General features: G+C 39.6%; 1 protein-coding gene across 1 annotated transcript in view; it reads left to right on the forward strand.

Moving 5' to 3' along the window:
* Positions 1 to 15,240, forward strand: part of LOC149780222 (band 7 protein AGAP004871-like) — an 88,280-nt gene that overhangs the window by 18,535 nt on the left and 54,505 nt on the right. Inside the window, exon 2 of the mRNA XM_089936985.1 lies at positions 13,015 to 13,041. Within this exon, the coding sequence (XP_089793111.1) occupies positions 13,029 to 13,041 (13 nt within the window). The 5' untranslated portion in view covers positions 13,015 to 13,028. The remainder of the gene's footprint in view (positions 1 to 13,014; positions 13,042 to 15,240) is intronic.

Genomic DNA, 15,240 nt, shown 5'->3' on the forward strand with positions numbered 1-15,240 from the left:
GCATACTGTAACCGAAACGTCAGAGTTCGATTAGAAGTTTCCTCTTCCGCTAAGTAGATTCCACGTAAAATATGTTGGTAATCCTTTACCTCGTCTTCCTCAATGGGTTGCTCTAGGTGAATCTCGAAGTAACCAAAATGATCAACACGTGAATCATCGGGGGCCTGGAAGTATTGAACAAGGTCTGACCACTGAAACAATTTCTGACGAATCAGTTCTCTTATACCCTTCAGGTACCAGTGGTTAAAGATCTGGTGACGTAACGGATGCAATTGTTCTTTACGTTTCACTTGTATTTTGACCAGCTCTCGGTAAATGCGTTCTCTCAACTCCACAGGCAAAGCACGAATGTTCTCTTGTAAAGTATCCATGAATAGGTCATACTAAATCCTCTTTGGTCTGACACAAGAAATGTACTCTTTGCACAAACATGGTTTCACTTCAGTGTCGAATTTAAATCGTTGAGTCACTAATCTACACATTACAATTCGTTCAGAAGTTTCCTCTTTCACTAAGTTGACATTGTGTTCAAGATGTTGGTAATTCGTTAACTCTTCCTCTGGAATTCGATGCAGTACGTTTACAATGATGTAACTACAATCGTCCATACCAAACCAATCCTTTTTAAAACTAGAGGATCGTTGATCAATGTCTGTCCGATGGAACACTTTCAATTGAATCAATCCTTGTATAGCTTTCAGGTACCAGTGGTTCAAACACCGGTGACGTAACGGATGCAATTGTTCTTTACGTTTCACTTGTATTTTGACCAGTTCTCGATAAATGCGTTCTCTCAACTCCACAGGCAAAGCACAAATGTTCTCTTGTAAAGTATCCATGAACAGATTATTATGGTAAGAAGTTACTTCAATGTCTCGGTCCCACTAAGGGTAAGTAATGACAATTCGGTGACCATCGAGCATGTTCTACGTAGGCCGAATCTTGCGGTTCCCAGTGGTGAAGTGACACACCACAACTGAAGCACTTGACTTTATCTCCTTCGCCCAAGTAGAAAAATCCGGCTCTGGCTAATTCTTCGGGGGTCGGTCCTCCCAGATACTTTGGCCATTTTCCTTTGAACGATTGAAGACGATTTTCAAAGTCGCAGTATTCCGACAAACGCACAGGAAACGAATATTCGTCTTTCACAGGTTCGTTTCGATGAGGGTTGGGTGACATGAACAGGAGTTTGCTCAGGGCTGGATGACATCCGTAGGGAGGTAAACGTGAAGGTCGACATTCCCCTTTAAACCCGGTAAAATGTCTAAGAGGACGAGCGGCATCGCTTTCGCATCCCTCAGGTTTGACACGCACAGCATCACTTTCCATGATAGGGGTAGGGGCACTAAAGTTCCCATGATGCTTTACGGCATCGCTCAGGTCACAAGGTACAGCATCGTATCCATCGCAAGGCTCACAATCGCACTCGTCTGCAAACTCCGTTACGCAATTACAACGGTAACCACATGGACAATCGCAGTTTCCTTCCGGACATTTTCCGTCGCAATGCATGGGTCTTATCCATCCAATATTAGTCACACTAGAGGAAGATACAACTTTTTTACAATCCCCAAACTGGAACGATGCCTCTTTCAAAGTATTCATCTTGTTCGCTCGGTCTTGGTAGTCACGATGAACTATCGATCTTGCCTAGGGTTCCTTTTTTATATACAGACCAATACCGACGTGACCGTACGGTAAGGTGAAATGATTGGGAAGTCGAACTCGCTTCTGGTACACGATTTGATAGACTTTTTCCAAGGGTCGACTGACGATGTGGTGAGTGGGTAAACGTACAATCTTGTTCGGTTGATAGGTGGTCACTTTAAAGTTTCCATCCTCTCCCGATTGCAAGGCTTCTTTCAATACCCCAAAGTTGACCACTCGACTGGTACGATAATTCAGAGTCAGTCCTTTCACTTTGCACGTGGTGTGCACTTCTCCTTGTTTGTCCCGGTATTCGTAGCCGTAATTTTTGGGACCGCCACTGACGAAACTTAGAATCTTGTCGTCGGGATGCTCGTCTGTCCAGGCTCCTAAACGGTCTCCTTCGATGTTAGGGTGATGTTGAATCGGGTGATGGATGTAAATGCAGCTGTCCGTGTCAAAGTACAGGACGCGTTCCCCTAACAGTTCTAAAGCTTCGTACAATTTTAAGCGAGCATGGGCTGTCACGTAAGCCGCAATGATGACATTTCCAAAAGGGTCGTCTTGTACAAAGTCCAGATCTTCTTCGTAATTGACCAAGATCAAATTCTCTCGAACGACGTCCACGTGTTTCATGTATTTGGTTTTGTCGTGAATCATCTGGAAGTAGCGGGAAGGTTCTGTCAAATATTCCGTCTTGGGTAAACACGGTCGTTGTGCCATTTTACCCCACAAGCAATTTAACATCACTTTGGCAAACGATCGCCTGCCTTCGTTTTTCTCGATGTGGTCTAAAGTGATGCCTTCTTGTTCGTAGTATTTCTCTTTGAATTTTATTTGGTCTTCGGGAGTGTGACACCAGGAAGGATAGCCGCTGGCTTCTTGCTTCAGTTTCAAAAAGGCATCCACGTAGTCGGCGAAAATGCCTTTCTGAGTAGGGTCACCCTTGTGGTACTGTTGTGTCTTGGGAAAGTGGCAAATTTCGTACACTTCTAACAGTTGGTATCCCATGTCCAGAGCTTTGAACAATTCTACGCTGACCCAGGTCCCCGTCAAGGCACGTTCTTCCTGGGTATGCTGACAAGGTTGGTCTTGGTTGCACGTTTCGGCACAAGTACGGCACAATGGAAACATCAGTTTGCCTTGACAATGGTGAGGTAAGACGGGATGGTATAGGTTCGTGGGAGGCAAAACTTTACACTTGATCAAGCCTTCGTATTGTCGAATGTTGACCAGGTCGATGTGTTCCGTCAACAATTGCGGCTGCCCTGTAGGAAAGCGACAATATTTACACACGTAGGGATACAGCGAACACACGTCCAAGTATTTGATTTCTTCTCCTTTCTCTTCGTCGGCTTGGTACAGCAAACAGGTGGCATTGGTCCTTCCTCCGTACAAACTATCCCTCGGGTTCAACGGGTCCATGAACTGGTAACTTTCCACGAGGCGTTTAAACTCGGGATCGGTTTTCATACAGTGATCGTACTCGTGTTCCCACATTTCCACCACTTGGTATCCTTGCTGTTCTAACTTTAGGCGTCGCTGACAAGTGTCCTGGTACAGGTCTTCCATGGTTCGTTGCAAAAACTGATTCTTGGTGCCACGGTCAGGGTAACAGACGGGACATCCGTGAAATAAGCAACCGTTAAACTCGTACACGATCTTGGGGTTTTCTAAGTCCCAGCCATCGACCGAATACGTTCCGATGGTCTTTTCGCCCCCTCCGTTGCGGGCATGCTGAATCCACTTGTCTTCCTTGTCGCACAAGTAGTGTAACCAACGTAGGGCTTTGACCGAGTATTGACGTTTGACAAAGTGGGTCGTTTGAGGACTGATGACAGCCACGGTGTTTTCAGGCATGAATCGTTGTCGATACACTAAGGAACACGCTTTGGCAATGGTGCAAGCTTCTTTCAAAGGATCGACCCCTCCGTGTTCCATGAACAGTTCTCGAAATTTTCCACAGCAACGCCGTAAAATGTCCACGTCGGAACGACAATACTTTAGCATTTCTTCCTGAAAGTCGAAAGGGTCCGAGGCGTGAGCCTGGTACCAAGCGTAGAAAGCTTCTCGTTGTTCGGTACGCATGTTGTCGGGGTCATAATAGTGAGCCTCAGGCAAATGGGGTAGAACGGTGTGTTGATTGGCTTCCGTATTGAAAAAGTGTGGAAAGTACCCTTTAGCCATTTCTGTCATTCCAAACGTTTTAGGCATTCGACTCAAAGGCATGGCCAAGTAACTCATCGAATCTTTAAACTGCACTTGTCCCACTTGCATGAAAATGATTTTGGCTCCGTTCAAAGTCACTTTAGGACGCTCGGTGCCATGTTCCGTATAGTATCTCAAAAGAAACTGTCCATCGTATCCGGAGAAATTGTGAGCCATCACCGTGGCATGACGATGACAATCTCCGTAACGTTCGATGTCCTCTTGGCTCCACGTCTTGTCGATGGGGTCTAAGACCCATTGGGCAAAATCAGCTAGCGTGTTCGGTCCCCGAAAGATTTTTTCACGTCCTCCAGGAATCTTGCTGCAGTGAGGGCAATGACTGAAGATAGGTTCTTGAATGCACTTCTCGCACGCTCGATGAGCCACGCAGAAATTAGGGATGTGAATGTCAGTCTCTTGCATGCATTCGAAATCGAAAAAGATGAAATTGCCTTTCTTCTTGTGACCGTCCTCTTTCTCTGGTGGGGGTTGGTATTTTTGCACGTAGCATTGGTGTTCCAAGTCCACGATGTGGTGACAAATGTGACATTTTTTCTTTCCTCGACATACGTGTGCCTTGGCATTGTTGGTAAGTATGCCTTGTCCACACGTAGGGCACAATCTCAGGAGCTGACAATCACATTTCTTCTGTGAACCTTGTGTTTTCAAATGTTGCTGGTAACAGGCAGGGCTGACAAACGTGCGCAGACAAGTTGAACAAGGCATTGGTTCTTCGCTCAGACAGGGTGGAGAGGCCAAACATCCTGGGCATTTCGATCCACAATGCTTGTGTTGCTCTCGATTGTTATAACCATAATCACATTTCTCACAATAATAACCGTATCCTAGGAATCCAGTGATACTGGTAATGGTATCGAAATGGCCATCGTGATAATAGACATGAATGTATTTTCCGTCCTTAAATTCTTGGCCTCGAAACAACAAAGACCCGCGCACTTCTTGAGGGTGCACTTTCAAGGTGTATCGTGGAGCTAGGGCATCTTGCAATTTTTGCATCTCAGGAATGCCACAGGGTGTGTCTTTGGACAGGCCAGCTTGTTGCAACAGGAGTTCTGCTTCATTTCGTTGTTTGGCTCGGTCGGATTGTTGAATAGTTTTCCAGGTTCTTTTCCATTCTACCGTGTCGTTATTGTTGGCATAGGTTCGTCCCACCACGATGGCACGGGCTAAACACATCTGGTCATGAGGATTGTGAATTTGGACAAGGCTACGCTTAATGCTGCGAAGGTCGTTCACCAATAACATCTTTTTGCGTCCGGTCCCTTGAGGAGGAGAGACGTGGGTCATGTCCAATGTGGCTTTTCCATCGGTGATGTCAAACTGGTCATTAGATTGTTGCACATGTTGAATCTTGTCCATGACTTTGGAAGCGGTCAATTCTGCAGGGGTGCTAAACTCGATCCAAACAGGGGATTTCAGACCGTCGTGTTGTATGGAAAGTCTCAAGCGATCGTCTTCTTTGGGTTGACATTGTCGCTTGAGTGCAGTGAGCAGAGAATCCCATCACTCCGGTGATGAACCCTTCTGCTTTCTCTAACGGTACTTCGGACTTGAAATCTTTAAACTTCACCGTGTATTTGTAAGCTGTGGTTCTAAATTTTCTAGAGGAGCGCTTTTCCGTCTCTCGAATGGAATAGTATTTTTCAGGGTTGACTAAGGGTGGTGAACTTGGTTTAGAGGTTTCAAATTCTGGTTCACTCATGTCCTCTTCAAAATCACTGGCATGAATTTGTGCCAAGATTTCAGCCCTGGTACGAGGCGATAGATCACGTTTCTGCCTCTTACTTCTTTCTTCTTCTTCTTCTTTCTTCTCGAACGAATTAGATCGTTTCATCTTGAAAGCAAAAAGTCAAATGACTCAAGTTCAAACACCATAAACTACTTTATAGTCATGGCAGACCAGCGTATATAAAAGGGTGTGTGTCTTATCCTTTCACTATTCATTTCACTCTCAAGCCGAGCACAACGATGGAAGAGACTAACCAGATGGAACGTTTCGTCAGAGCTTTGCGAGGGGTCATTAGAAAATTCTCTTCAGACCAGCCGACAGACTACTCTCCTTCCTTTCGAGATAAAAGTCAAGATACTTGCTATATCTGTCAGAAGAAAGGGCATTGGTCTTCAGAGTGTCCAGACCGTCAAAAAAGAACAAAAACAGGGACTAAAAAAGACAAAAGTCAAGATACCTGTTATTATTGTAAAGAAAAAGGACATTGGTCTCCAGATTGCCCAAAAAAGAAACAAGAGGAGTCAGAAGAAAAGAGGGATTCTTCAGAAGAAGAGAGGGATTCTTTAGAGGAAGAAGAGGAAGAAAAAAGACAATTCTATTTACAAGAGGCAAAGAAACAGGAGAAGAAGAAAAGAAGAAGGGAAGAAAATGAGGAAAAGACGGTGAAGAAATTCAAAAAACAGAGAGACTAAACAAGGAGAAAGAAGAAGTCAATGAACTTTTTATTAAAGTGATGTGTTGTGAATTGTGAATTGGATTGTAAAAAATGGATAAAAGAATAAATGAATGATATAAGGTAAGAGTCTTTTAGTTCTGATTTTAAAATAAGAACGTACACTCACGCACTCATACACAGACACGTAATATAAGGGTAAAATGGGTGGGGTTTATTTATTTTTTTTTTTTTTGAGTTATTGGCAAATTGAAATTGTATTTCTTTTCGAGAAATGTGGGTGGCCCTGAAAAGGGCCTTTTTTCTTCATGGTGAAAGGGTGAGTTTAAGCAATCAACTTTAACTGCCTTATGCCTTTGCCACGGCCAAGGCCTACTTCTGGACTGCGTAATGTTGATGATGATAATGATTGGGTTGAAATCACTAAGGGTGGTACGGTAGGCTTAGTCACAGGGTTGACGTGTTTAGCTCGGGAAGGTCGTATTCTCTTCGGTCGTGATAAAGAAGTCTGATACATTTGTTTCAGACTTCTTAACTCCGCTAAAATGTCCAACAGTACCGTGACCGTTTGATTTTCACCCTCTTGTTTCTTTGCTGATACTTCTTCTTGCTGTTGCTGCTGTTGTTTTTTTCTTACCTCTTCTTCTTGTTGCTGTTGCTGTAGGAGAAAAGCCTGTTCCGCTTCCTTTTGTCGTTGTATAAATTTCTCCAATTCTTCTTTCTGTCTCTGTCTAAAATTTTCCACTTGCGGTAATGAAGAAGGTAACGAAGGTTCCGGAACAAATTCTTGCGAGGAGAGAAAATCCACAAAATCCCAATTCACCTCTTCTGAAAGTAAGTCCGAGTTCCCTTGGGCAGTCTCCCCTGCTGGTGCACCCCAATGGATCGTTTTCTGAGTTTCCGTCATGTTGAATCACTGTCGCATAGATTGACTGCACACAAGCGCTAGCGAATCTATATAGACTACGTGACGTCACAGACTACTCTCTTCGGATTGGATGCGGGCTGACTGAATTCTGTAACGCGTGTTCGGATTGGTGAATGAACTCAATCCGTTTCAATCTTTCCTGTCCCTATAAATAAGCGCCGTTCACTGCATTGATTCACCTATTCTCGGAGCCTCAACATGTGGACAGACGTTGAATCTTCAACCCTTGTGTCAACAATGATGTTCAGGACGGACATGCTCATGTATGTCCGATCCAAGTGGACCGTTGTCCACAGGACCAACAGCAGCCTGTGGATAAGAAGAGTCTATATAGAGAGACAAGGTTGCCTCAAGAGGACTCTGATGTATGGCCCTGCTGTAAGACGAAGTTTGAGGAAAAGAAGATGTCGCAAATGCCCTTTATGTTAAGGGCATATTAACATAAACCAAAGGCCCTTTTCAGGGCCAGTCATATTTCTCGAAAAGAGATAGCCTTTCCATTGCCTACCGCTTTTTTTAAAAAATTTTTTATAAAAAAAAATTCCATGTTCCATTTCCCTTGACGCTATACAGTCCCACCCTGTTTAAATTCCCCTTGACGCTCAACAGTCCCACGATTTTTCTCCTTGTTAATTTCCCTTGACGCTATATGTTCCCACGATTTTTCTCCATGTTAAATTTCCCTTGACGCTATATGTTCCCAAGGGTATTTTTAATGCTAAGTCCCATTGACGCTATAGTATCCCACTTCACTACTAGTATGTGCTGTACACGCGTTGGGGAATGGGTGGAGGCGGCGGTCTGAGATTTAGAAGAGCCACTTTATCAGCTTGACGTAAATAAAAAGTAATAGCAACGAAACAGGGTTGGGATATAAGTAATAAATAAATAAATAAATAAATAAATAATAATAATAATCCCACTCGTGTAGTATCAAGAGAGGTAAAATTGATGATAGCAAGCCCTGAGACTGAGATAATTTTCTCTTTGCCAGTTTAATACGAATGTTATGCCAGTGCGTTATGTTAATTACACTTCACTGTATAGCCATGATTAATTGTGTTGTTAAACTCTGTACATACATATACACCACCACCACTCATAAAATAAAATAAATAAAATTAAGGAGTAAACCAATTTTCTGGGTAAGGATCCATGATACGCCCCTTCATGTACAATCCACGTTAAATAAATAGTAACATGAAAAAACATTTACATTCTTTCATCGAACTGGTTCTTTAACAAAATACCAGCATGTCTTCCAAGTCATCCAATCCCTCCTGTGCTACCGTCTTTAAGCCCAAAAACCAAATACATGATATCATGTAATCAGAAACACAATTTCATTTCACCTTTTAGCATAAGACTTCGTCCTCACCTAGAACAGTCCTTGTGTATTCAGAAACACAGTTTCATGTCACCTTTTAGCACAAGACATCGTCCTCATCTAGAAACGGATCTTGTGTATTCAGAAACAAATTCATTCCACGTATTAGCATTAGACTTGTCCTCACCTAGAACCAGACCTTGTGTATTCAGAAACACAATTTCATGTCACCTTTTAGCGTAAGACATCGTTCTCACCTAGAACCAGACCTTGTATATTCAGAAACACAACTTCATGTCACCTTTTAGCGTAAGACATCGTTCTCACATAGAAACAGACCTTGTATATTCAGAAACACAATTTCATGTCACCTTTTAGCGTAAGACATCGTTCTCACCTAGAACCAGACCTTGTATATTCAGAAACACAATTTCATGTCACCTTTTAGCGTAAGACATCGTTCTCACATAGAAACAGACTTTGTATATTCAGAAACACAATTTCATGTCACCTTTTAGCGTAAGACATCGTTCTCACCTAGAACCAGACCTTGTATATTCAGAAACACAATTTCATGTCACCTTTTAGCGTAAGACATCGTTCTCACATAGAAACAGACCTTGTATATTCAGAAACACAATTTCATGTCACCTTTTAGCGTAAGACATCGTTCTCACCTAGAACCAGACCTTGTATATTCAGAAACACAATTTCATGTCACCTTTTAGCGTAAGACATCGTTCTCACCTAGAAACAGACCTTGTATATTCTGAAACACAATTTCATGTCACCATTATAGCCTAAGACATCGTCCTCACCTAGAACCAGATCTTGTGTATTTTATGAAACAATTTCATTTCACATATTCGCATAGGACATCGTCCTCACCTAGAATCAGACCTAGGGTATTCAGAAACACAATTTCATTTCACCTTTTAGTATAAGACATCGTTTCACCTAGAACCAGATCTTGTGTTTTCATTCGACTTCGTCCTCATCAGGACTTAGTATAATTAGTGTTGCGAATATTGCAAAATTTTGTATTCCCATATCACCACCTTCATTATCAAAACCTCCCAATAATAAAAGACCTCTGAGAAGTCACAAAGTTCTTAGCAAATCATCTCAATTTTAAAAAAAAATACAAGTAAATTAAAAATAAATCAGAACATTCTTTAGTGGCTTTACTTCCCACACTATATCTATACAGACGGTTCGAAAGGTGGAAACTTGATTGAAACTGCCGTTGCAACATCCAGTTGCACCACCTCGAACCCGTATCCGGATATAACCTCCATTTTTGCTGCTAAATTACACAGCTGCTCACATCTCTGAACTACATTCTACATTCAACCCTCCCCCATGCCCCGGACAAACTTTGTCATTCCGTTTCCACTCCAAATTTTATCATTCCCTTTCCACACCAAAAAGTACAGCGCGGAAATTAATCACAACTAAGATCAGTTGTGCGTACTACCCTAAACATCATTACTTTAATTGTTTTGGTTTCCTTGTATAGTACAACACACGCAATTGTATTTAACCTTAGATGTCTGAATGAAAAATGTTAAACAGAAAGACTAAATTAAATGTTATCACCCCGATTTTGCAGCTTATATTAAGTTGTATCGTTAATCTATGGACTCAGTAGAGTCACATAGGAGTTAAAGAAGGTCACATTATAAATAGCAACATCAATAATAAATACATCATTCATATATATATATATATATATATATATATATATATATATATATATATATATATATATATATATATATATGTACGATTCAGGGGGCCCCGAGTGATCAAAGACTCTCACTGTTACAGATTATTGACACGTCTCACATTTATCTTCATGAGTCCGATGTGGGAATGCGAGGAAGCTTGCCAGTAGCTTCCAGATGTTGACTAGTGGCTCTTCCACGGGTCTTTTTCCACCTAATATACTGGCCGACTGGCCGCCATGTATCATGCTGACACTTTAGTGCTAAACCCTATAAACCCAAACTGATTCGATTCATTATCATATTCATTTCTTCACCATCTCAGGAAATTCGAGGCATGCGTCAGGTTGCCATAGAGACATTACGAAAATCAATAGTTTGCAATGAAGATCCGTGCTGTGTTGATTCGGGGCCAGATCTCGTTTCACGCAGATCTGCTCAAATTCGCATTCATAATTGATTTTGTTTTTAACTTCGGAAACTGATATTGTTTTCCGACAACTGTTCGTGCGTCGAAGTCGAATGGAATGTTGTGAAATTTGCGATTTTATAAGACATGACACACTGATAGCACACCCGAGACGCCGGTAAAAGCATTTGTTGATAAGACGTGTTAAATGAGGGCATACTTGATGCCACGTTGGTAGAACACTTAGGGCGCTGGTGACATCATTTTTCCGTAAAGCGTAGCATTACATTATTACCATACTTCAGGCAGTGGTAAAAGCATTTTTCCATAAAACTCCGAACAATCATAGCACACTTTAGGCGCTGGTAAAAGCATGACACACTGATAGCACACTTTAGGCGCTGGTAAAAGCATAACACACTGATAGCACACTTGAGGCGTTGGTAAAAAATACTTTTAAACAAATTTTTCCATAAGATGTGGCAGATTGATACCATACTTCAGGCGCTGGTAAAAGCAGTTGTTAAATAAGAAATGGCTCACTATTTGCACACTTGAAGCGCCGATAAACACAATTTCCGTAATATGTGGCACACTGAGAACAGAAGCACTGGTAACAGCATTTTTCTTCATAAGATGTGTCTCACTTCAGGCTGTGGTAAAATCATTTTTGCATAAGAGTCGGGACATTGATAGCACACTTTAGACGCTCGTAAAACCATTTTTCCATAACACATGGGACATTGATATGTTGTGTATATTTAATTTGTATTGTGTGTTGGCTTTTATAAGTGATGATATGTTATGCGTATTTAATTTGTATTGTGTGTTGGCTTTTATAAGTGATGATATGTTATGCGTATTTAATTTGTATTGTGTGTTGGCTTTTATACGTGATGATATATTATGCGTATTTAATTTGTATTGTGTGTTGGCTTTTATAAGTGATGATATGTTATGCGTATTTAATTTGTATTGTGTGTTGGCTTTTATAAGTGATGATATGTTATGCGTATTTAATTTGTATTGTGTGTTGGCTTTTATAAGTGATGATATGTTATGCGTATTTAATTTGTATTGTGTGTTGGCTTTTATAAGTGATGATATGTTATGCGTATTTAATTTGTATTGTGTGTTGGCTTTTATAAGTGATGATATGTTATGCGTATTTAATTTGTATTGTGTGTTGGCTTTTATAAGTGATGATATGTTATGCGTATTTAATTTGTATTGTGTGTTGGCTTTTATACGTGATGATATGTTTTGCATATTTAATTTGTTTTGTGTGGTTGACATTTTTCCATAATTGAGTAATTGAAGGTAGGAGTTTGGGCTCACCTGACTAATGTTTGTGTCTGTGTGGTGTGTGTGTGTGTGTGTGTGTGAGAGAGAGTTGGTTGGGTTGTAAACATAGCTAAGTTTTGTCTATGATGATAGATTGTATATTAAGATTATTATTTGTAGGTAAACATGTTACAAAGGATCTGAGTTCAGGACATTGGTAATCCCCTGCGTAAAACCTGGTCTAAATTATATTTTACGTGTTCTTTACGAAATTGGTAGTAAGAGACTTGACCTTATTTACAGCTTAGAATGTTCTGGAAATTAATTTGATGGGAAATTGACCTTCACCCTGGTTATGTTATTGTGTCTTAGTTTTTATACGAGGGTGAAGTAAACAGAAATTCTTTATTCCTATCTTCACATCAGTATTTAAAGCAATACATTTTAGTTGCTTTAAGTAATATTTGAGAAGGTTTATTTATTTAAATTATTCACTGTTATCACAAAGTGATCAATAATACTTTAGGGATAAATCACTATTTTGTGAATATTATGAATTCATTTAGAGACATTTTTGATTATATAATCGTTATATATCAAGACTGTTAGCAAATCAACATTTTTCCAAGCCTTTGGTACATCAGGACATTCAACTTTGCAGTTCATTTGGAACATGATAGGGATTCATTCGGAATACTCTATCTGTTTGGATTTGTGACAGAAATTTTAGGACTATTTGGGATTTAATTCACAATAATGTAAGCTGTTTTTAAATTTTCACTTTGTATTTTCTGAAATTAAATTATTTCTTGAAATTTACAAAACTTGTTCGTTTTTGCTTTTGTCTGTTACTTAGATTAAAACCACATAGTCCTAACAAAAAGCACACCTGAGGCTCCGATAAAAGCATTTTTCCAATTATTTGTCATTCGCTCTATCATTTTCTTCTTCACACTATTGAAAAAATTGTCTGTTAACACATCTGTTTCTTTTCAAGCAATATATTTTAAGACCTTAAAATACGATGTTTTAAAGGTTAATTTTGTTAAAACTCTTTTCAGGCTGAAGTTCTAACATGGATGGCAGAGGTAAGTTATAGTAATATTACGCCACAAACAATGTTGCAAAGTTTTCACAAATCTAAGGCAGGGGAATTTTTTTTTTTACTGCTGAGACAAGTGCGTGCACATGTGAAAACCGGTGAAAAGAGCTACATGTACCATGTTTACGACTCTACGGTGCAACCCTTCGTGAATCACATACCAGTAGTAGATGCAAAAGTAAGTTTTTACTTACCATTAACTTGATTCAACTTTAGGTATCCTGATCCATGAAGAATTTTACACTGTCTTCTTCACTGCACAGACATCGTATACATGCGACTCTATTTTCAAAATAAAATATGCGGCACACACGTCAACGCCGAAATATGACTGGCTCAAAAGGTTATACTTATTATCACATGAGCCCAGACTTTGTCTCGGAGTAAAACTTTGCGAAAATCGCACGCTTCGGAGCCCGTAACTTCAGTTTGGTACAACGCAGAAAGTCAATAATGGCTTGATGAATATAAAAATATATCAGGAGTAAAACAAGCCATATAGTTTGGCCGTGTGTCTTTAAAGACGGAAATAGTAGAAGGAAATCGAGGGTCATGGGTGGAACGAACTATTTAAAGTTCCGTACCTTCTCTCTTATATATTATGATAGAGAGGGTCCTATGTCAAAACGGGTCATGGGGGTAATCTACGGTATTTTTTGTCACTCTGCATGATTTTTCCTTTAGATGATTGTTTTTTTTTTCTTAACATCAAGCTCGCGAGCACCTGTGGGATTTATAAGTTAGATACTTTGAATCCTAATGGTCTTAATGCAAATACACCATATACAATTGTGAAATATTTTTAAAAAAATAAAAATTGATATATTGTTTATCATTATAACAATATAATTATATGTATGAATATTTGTCACTATTTTATTCTATTATTTTACCTTACTTAATAATATTCAACTCAAGGAGAGCTCATGTCCGTTACTGGCCTCATAACCATTACCAAAACTTTCTCCTGATTGGCCTCCCTTTATACGCTTGGGGAAAAAAAAAATGACGAAAAGTAACAGAGTTGGTGTTGCCGCGGATTTTCAGTTCGTTAATGGAAGTAGGTAAATGAAGATCGCTCTTAACACTTATGTAACAACAAATGATTAATCATCATAAGTGAGCGATAAAAGCAAGTTTCACGTTGTTCATTCAAACTTTTAATACTTGACCATGATCTCCGATTGCAATGACTTTGGGGGCGCTGTCTCATCCACTATCAGCGTGCCCTGTTGTTACGATATCGTACCTCCACTGAAGAAGGGCGTAACAATATTAGTGCCAGGCGTCCACAGGCACGTTTGTCCATCATTTCGTCCTTCTGTCGATCAATTTACAATGTTGTGAACAGTGCACATATGCTATTTTTACATTTGATTTAAACAAATTGTTGTAAGCTAAGCATTCAAACTATAAACCTAAATAAATTTACGAGGGAGACATTTTGCATGTATTTTGTAAGAATCTAAGCTTCCCCATAACGTGGGGATTTTAATTTGAAATTTTTGTTTCAACCAAACATACAATAAAGCATCTTAACATGCCCCCCCACCCCGTCGATTTGCTTGGATTAACACCACTCTGTATGTGTAATTAACAGCTGTATTACTACAGCGATAAAAAGAGAAGTCCAAAATTGTACAACAGTTTTGTTACAGTGACGTTTTAATGTTTCATATTGTCTGTTTTGTCCAAATAATTACCGTATTATGAAACTGAAGAGATTTTTTATTTTTGTTAACACATTTTGTATATAGATTGATAATGTTGGGTGTGGAAATATATATAAATATCATATTCTTATAACCATTATATCTGACACACTTAAGAGCATAGTATTGTTAAACAAAATATTGTAATTATTGTGTGTTTACTTGTAAGGATTTTCATTAATTATTTGTTTCTGTCTACATTTAAATGTGAATTTTGTGTGACCTTGGCAAGCTTGCATTTCATAAGCAAACAATGCATTCAATTTTCAGTTGTCACTTTTTTCAGTTTGCTGTCAATGCCAATGTATCCATTGTTTTCAAACATGGTTGTGATGCAAGTTATGGTTGCTACTTAAACATGTTATTACTATATTTAATCTTGAGACTTTTTCTCCTTGAAAATGTTGTAGAATATATTAAAGGTATTCTTGAGGATGCAGTTATGAGTAATATATTAGTGACACATAGCAGCA

Source organism: Sinohyriopsis cumingii, chromosome 16 (genome assembly GCF_028554795.1).
Source record: "Sinohyriopsis cumingii isolate HCF-2022 chromosome 16, ASM2855479v2, whole genome shotgun sequence".
Classification (NCBI taxonomy): Eukaryota; Metazoa; Mollusca; class Bivalvia; order Unionida; family Unionidae; genus Sinohyriopsis; species Sinohyriopsis cumingii.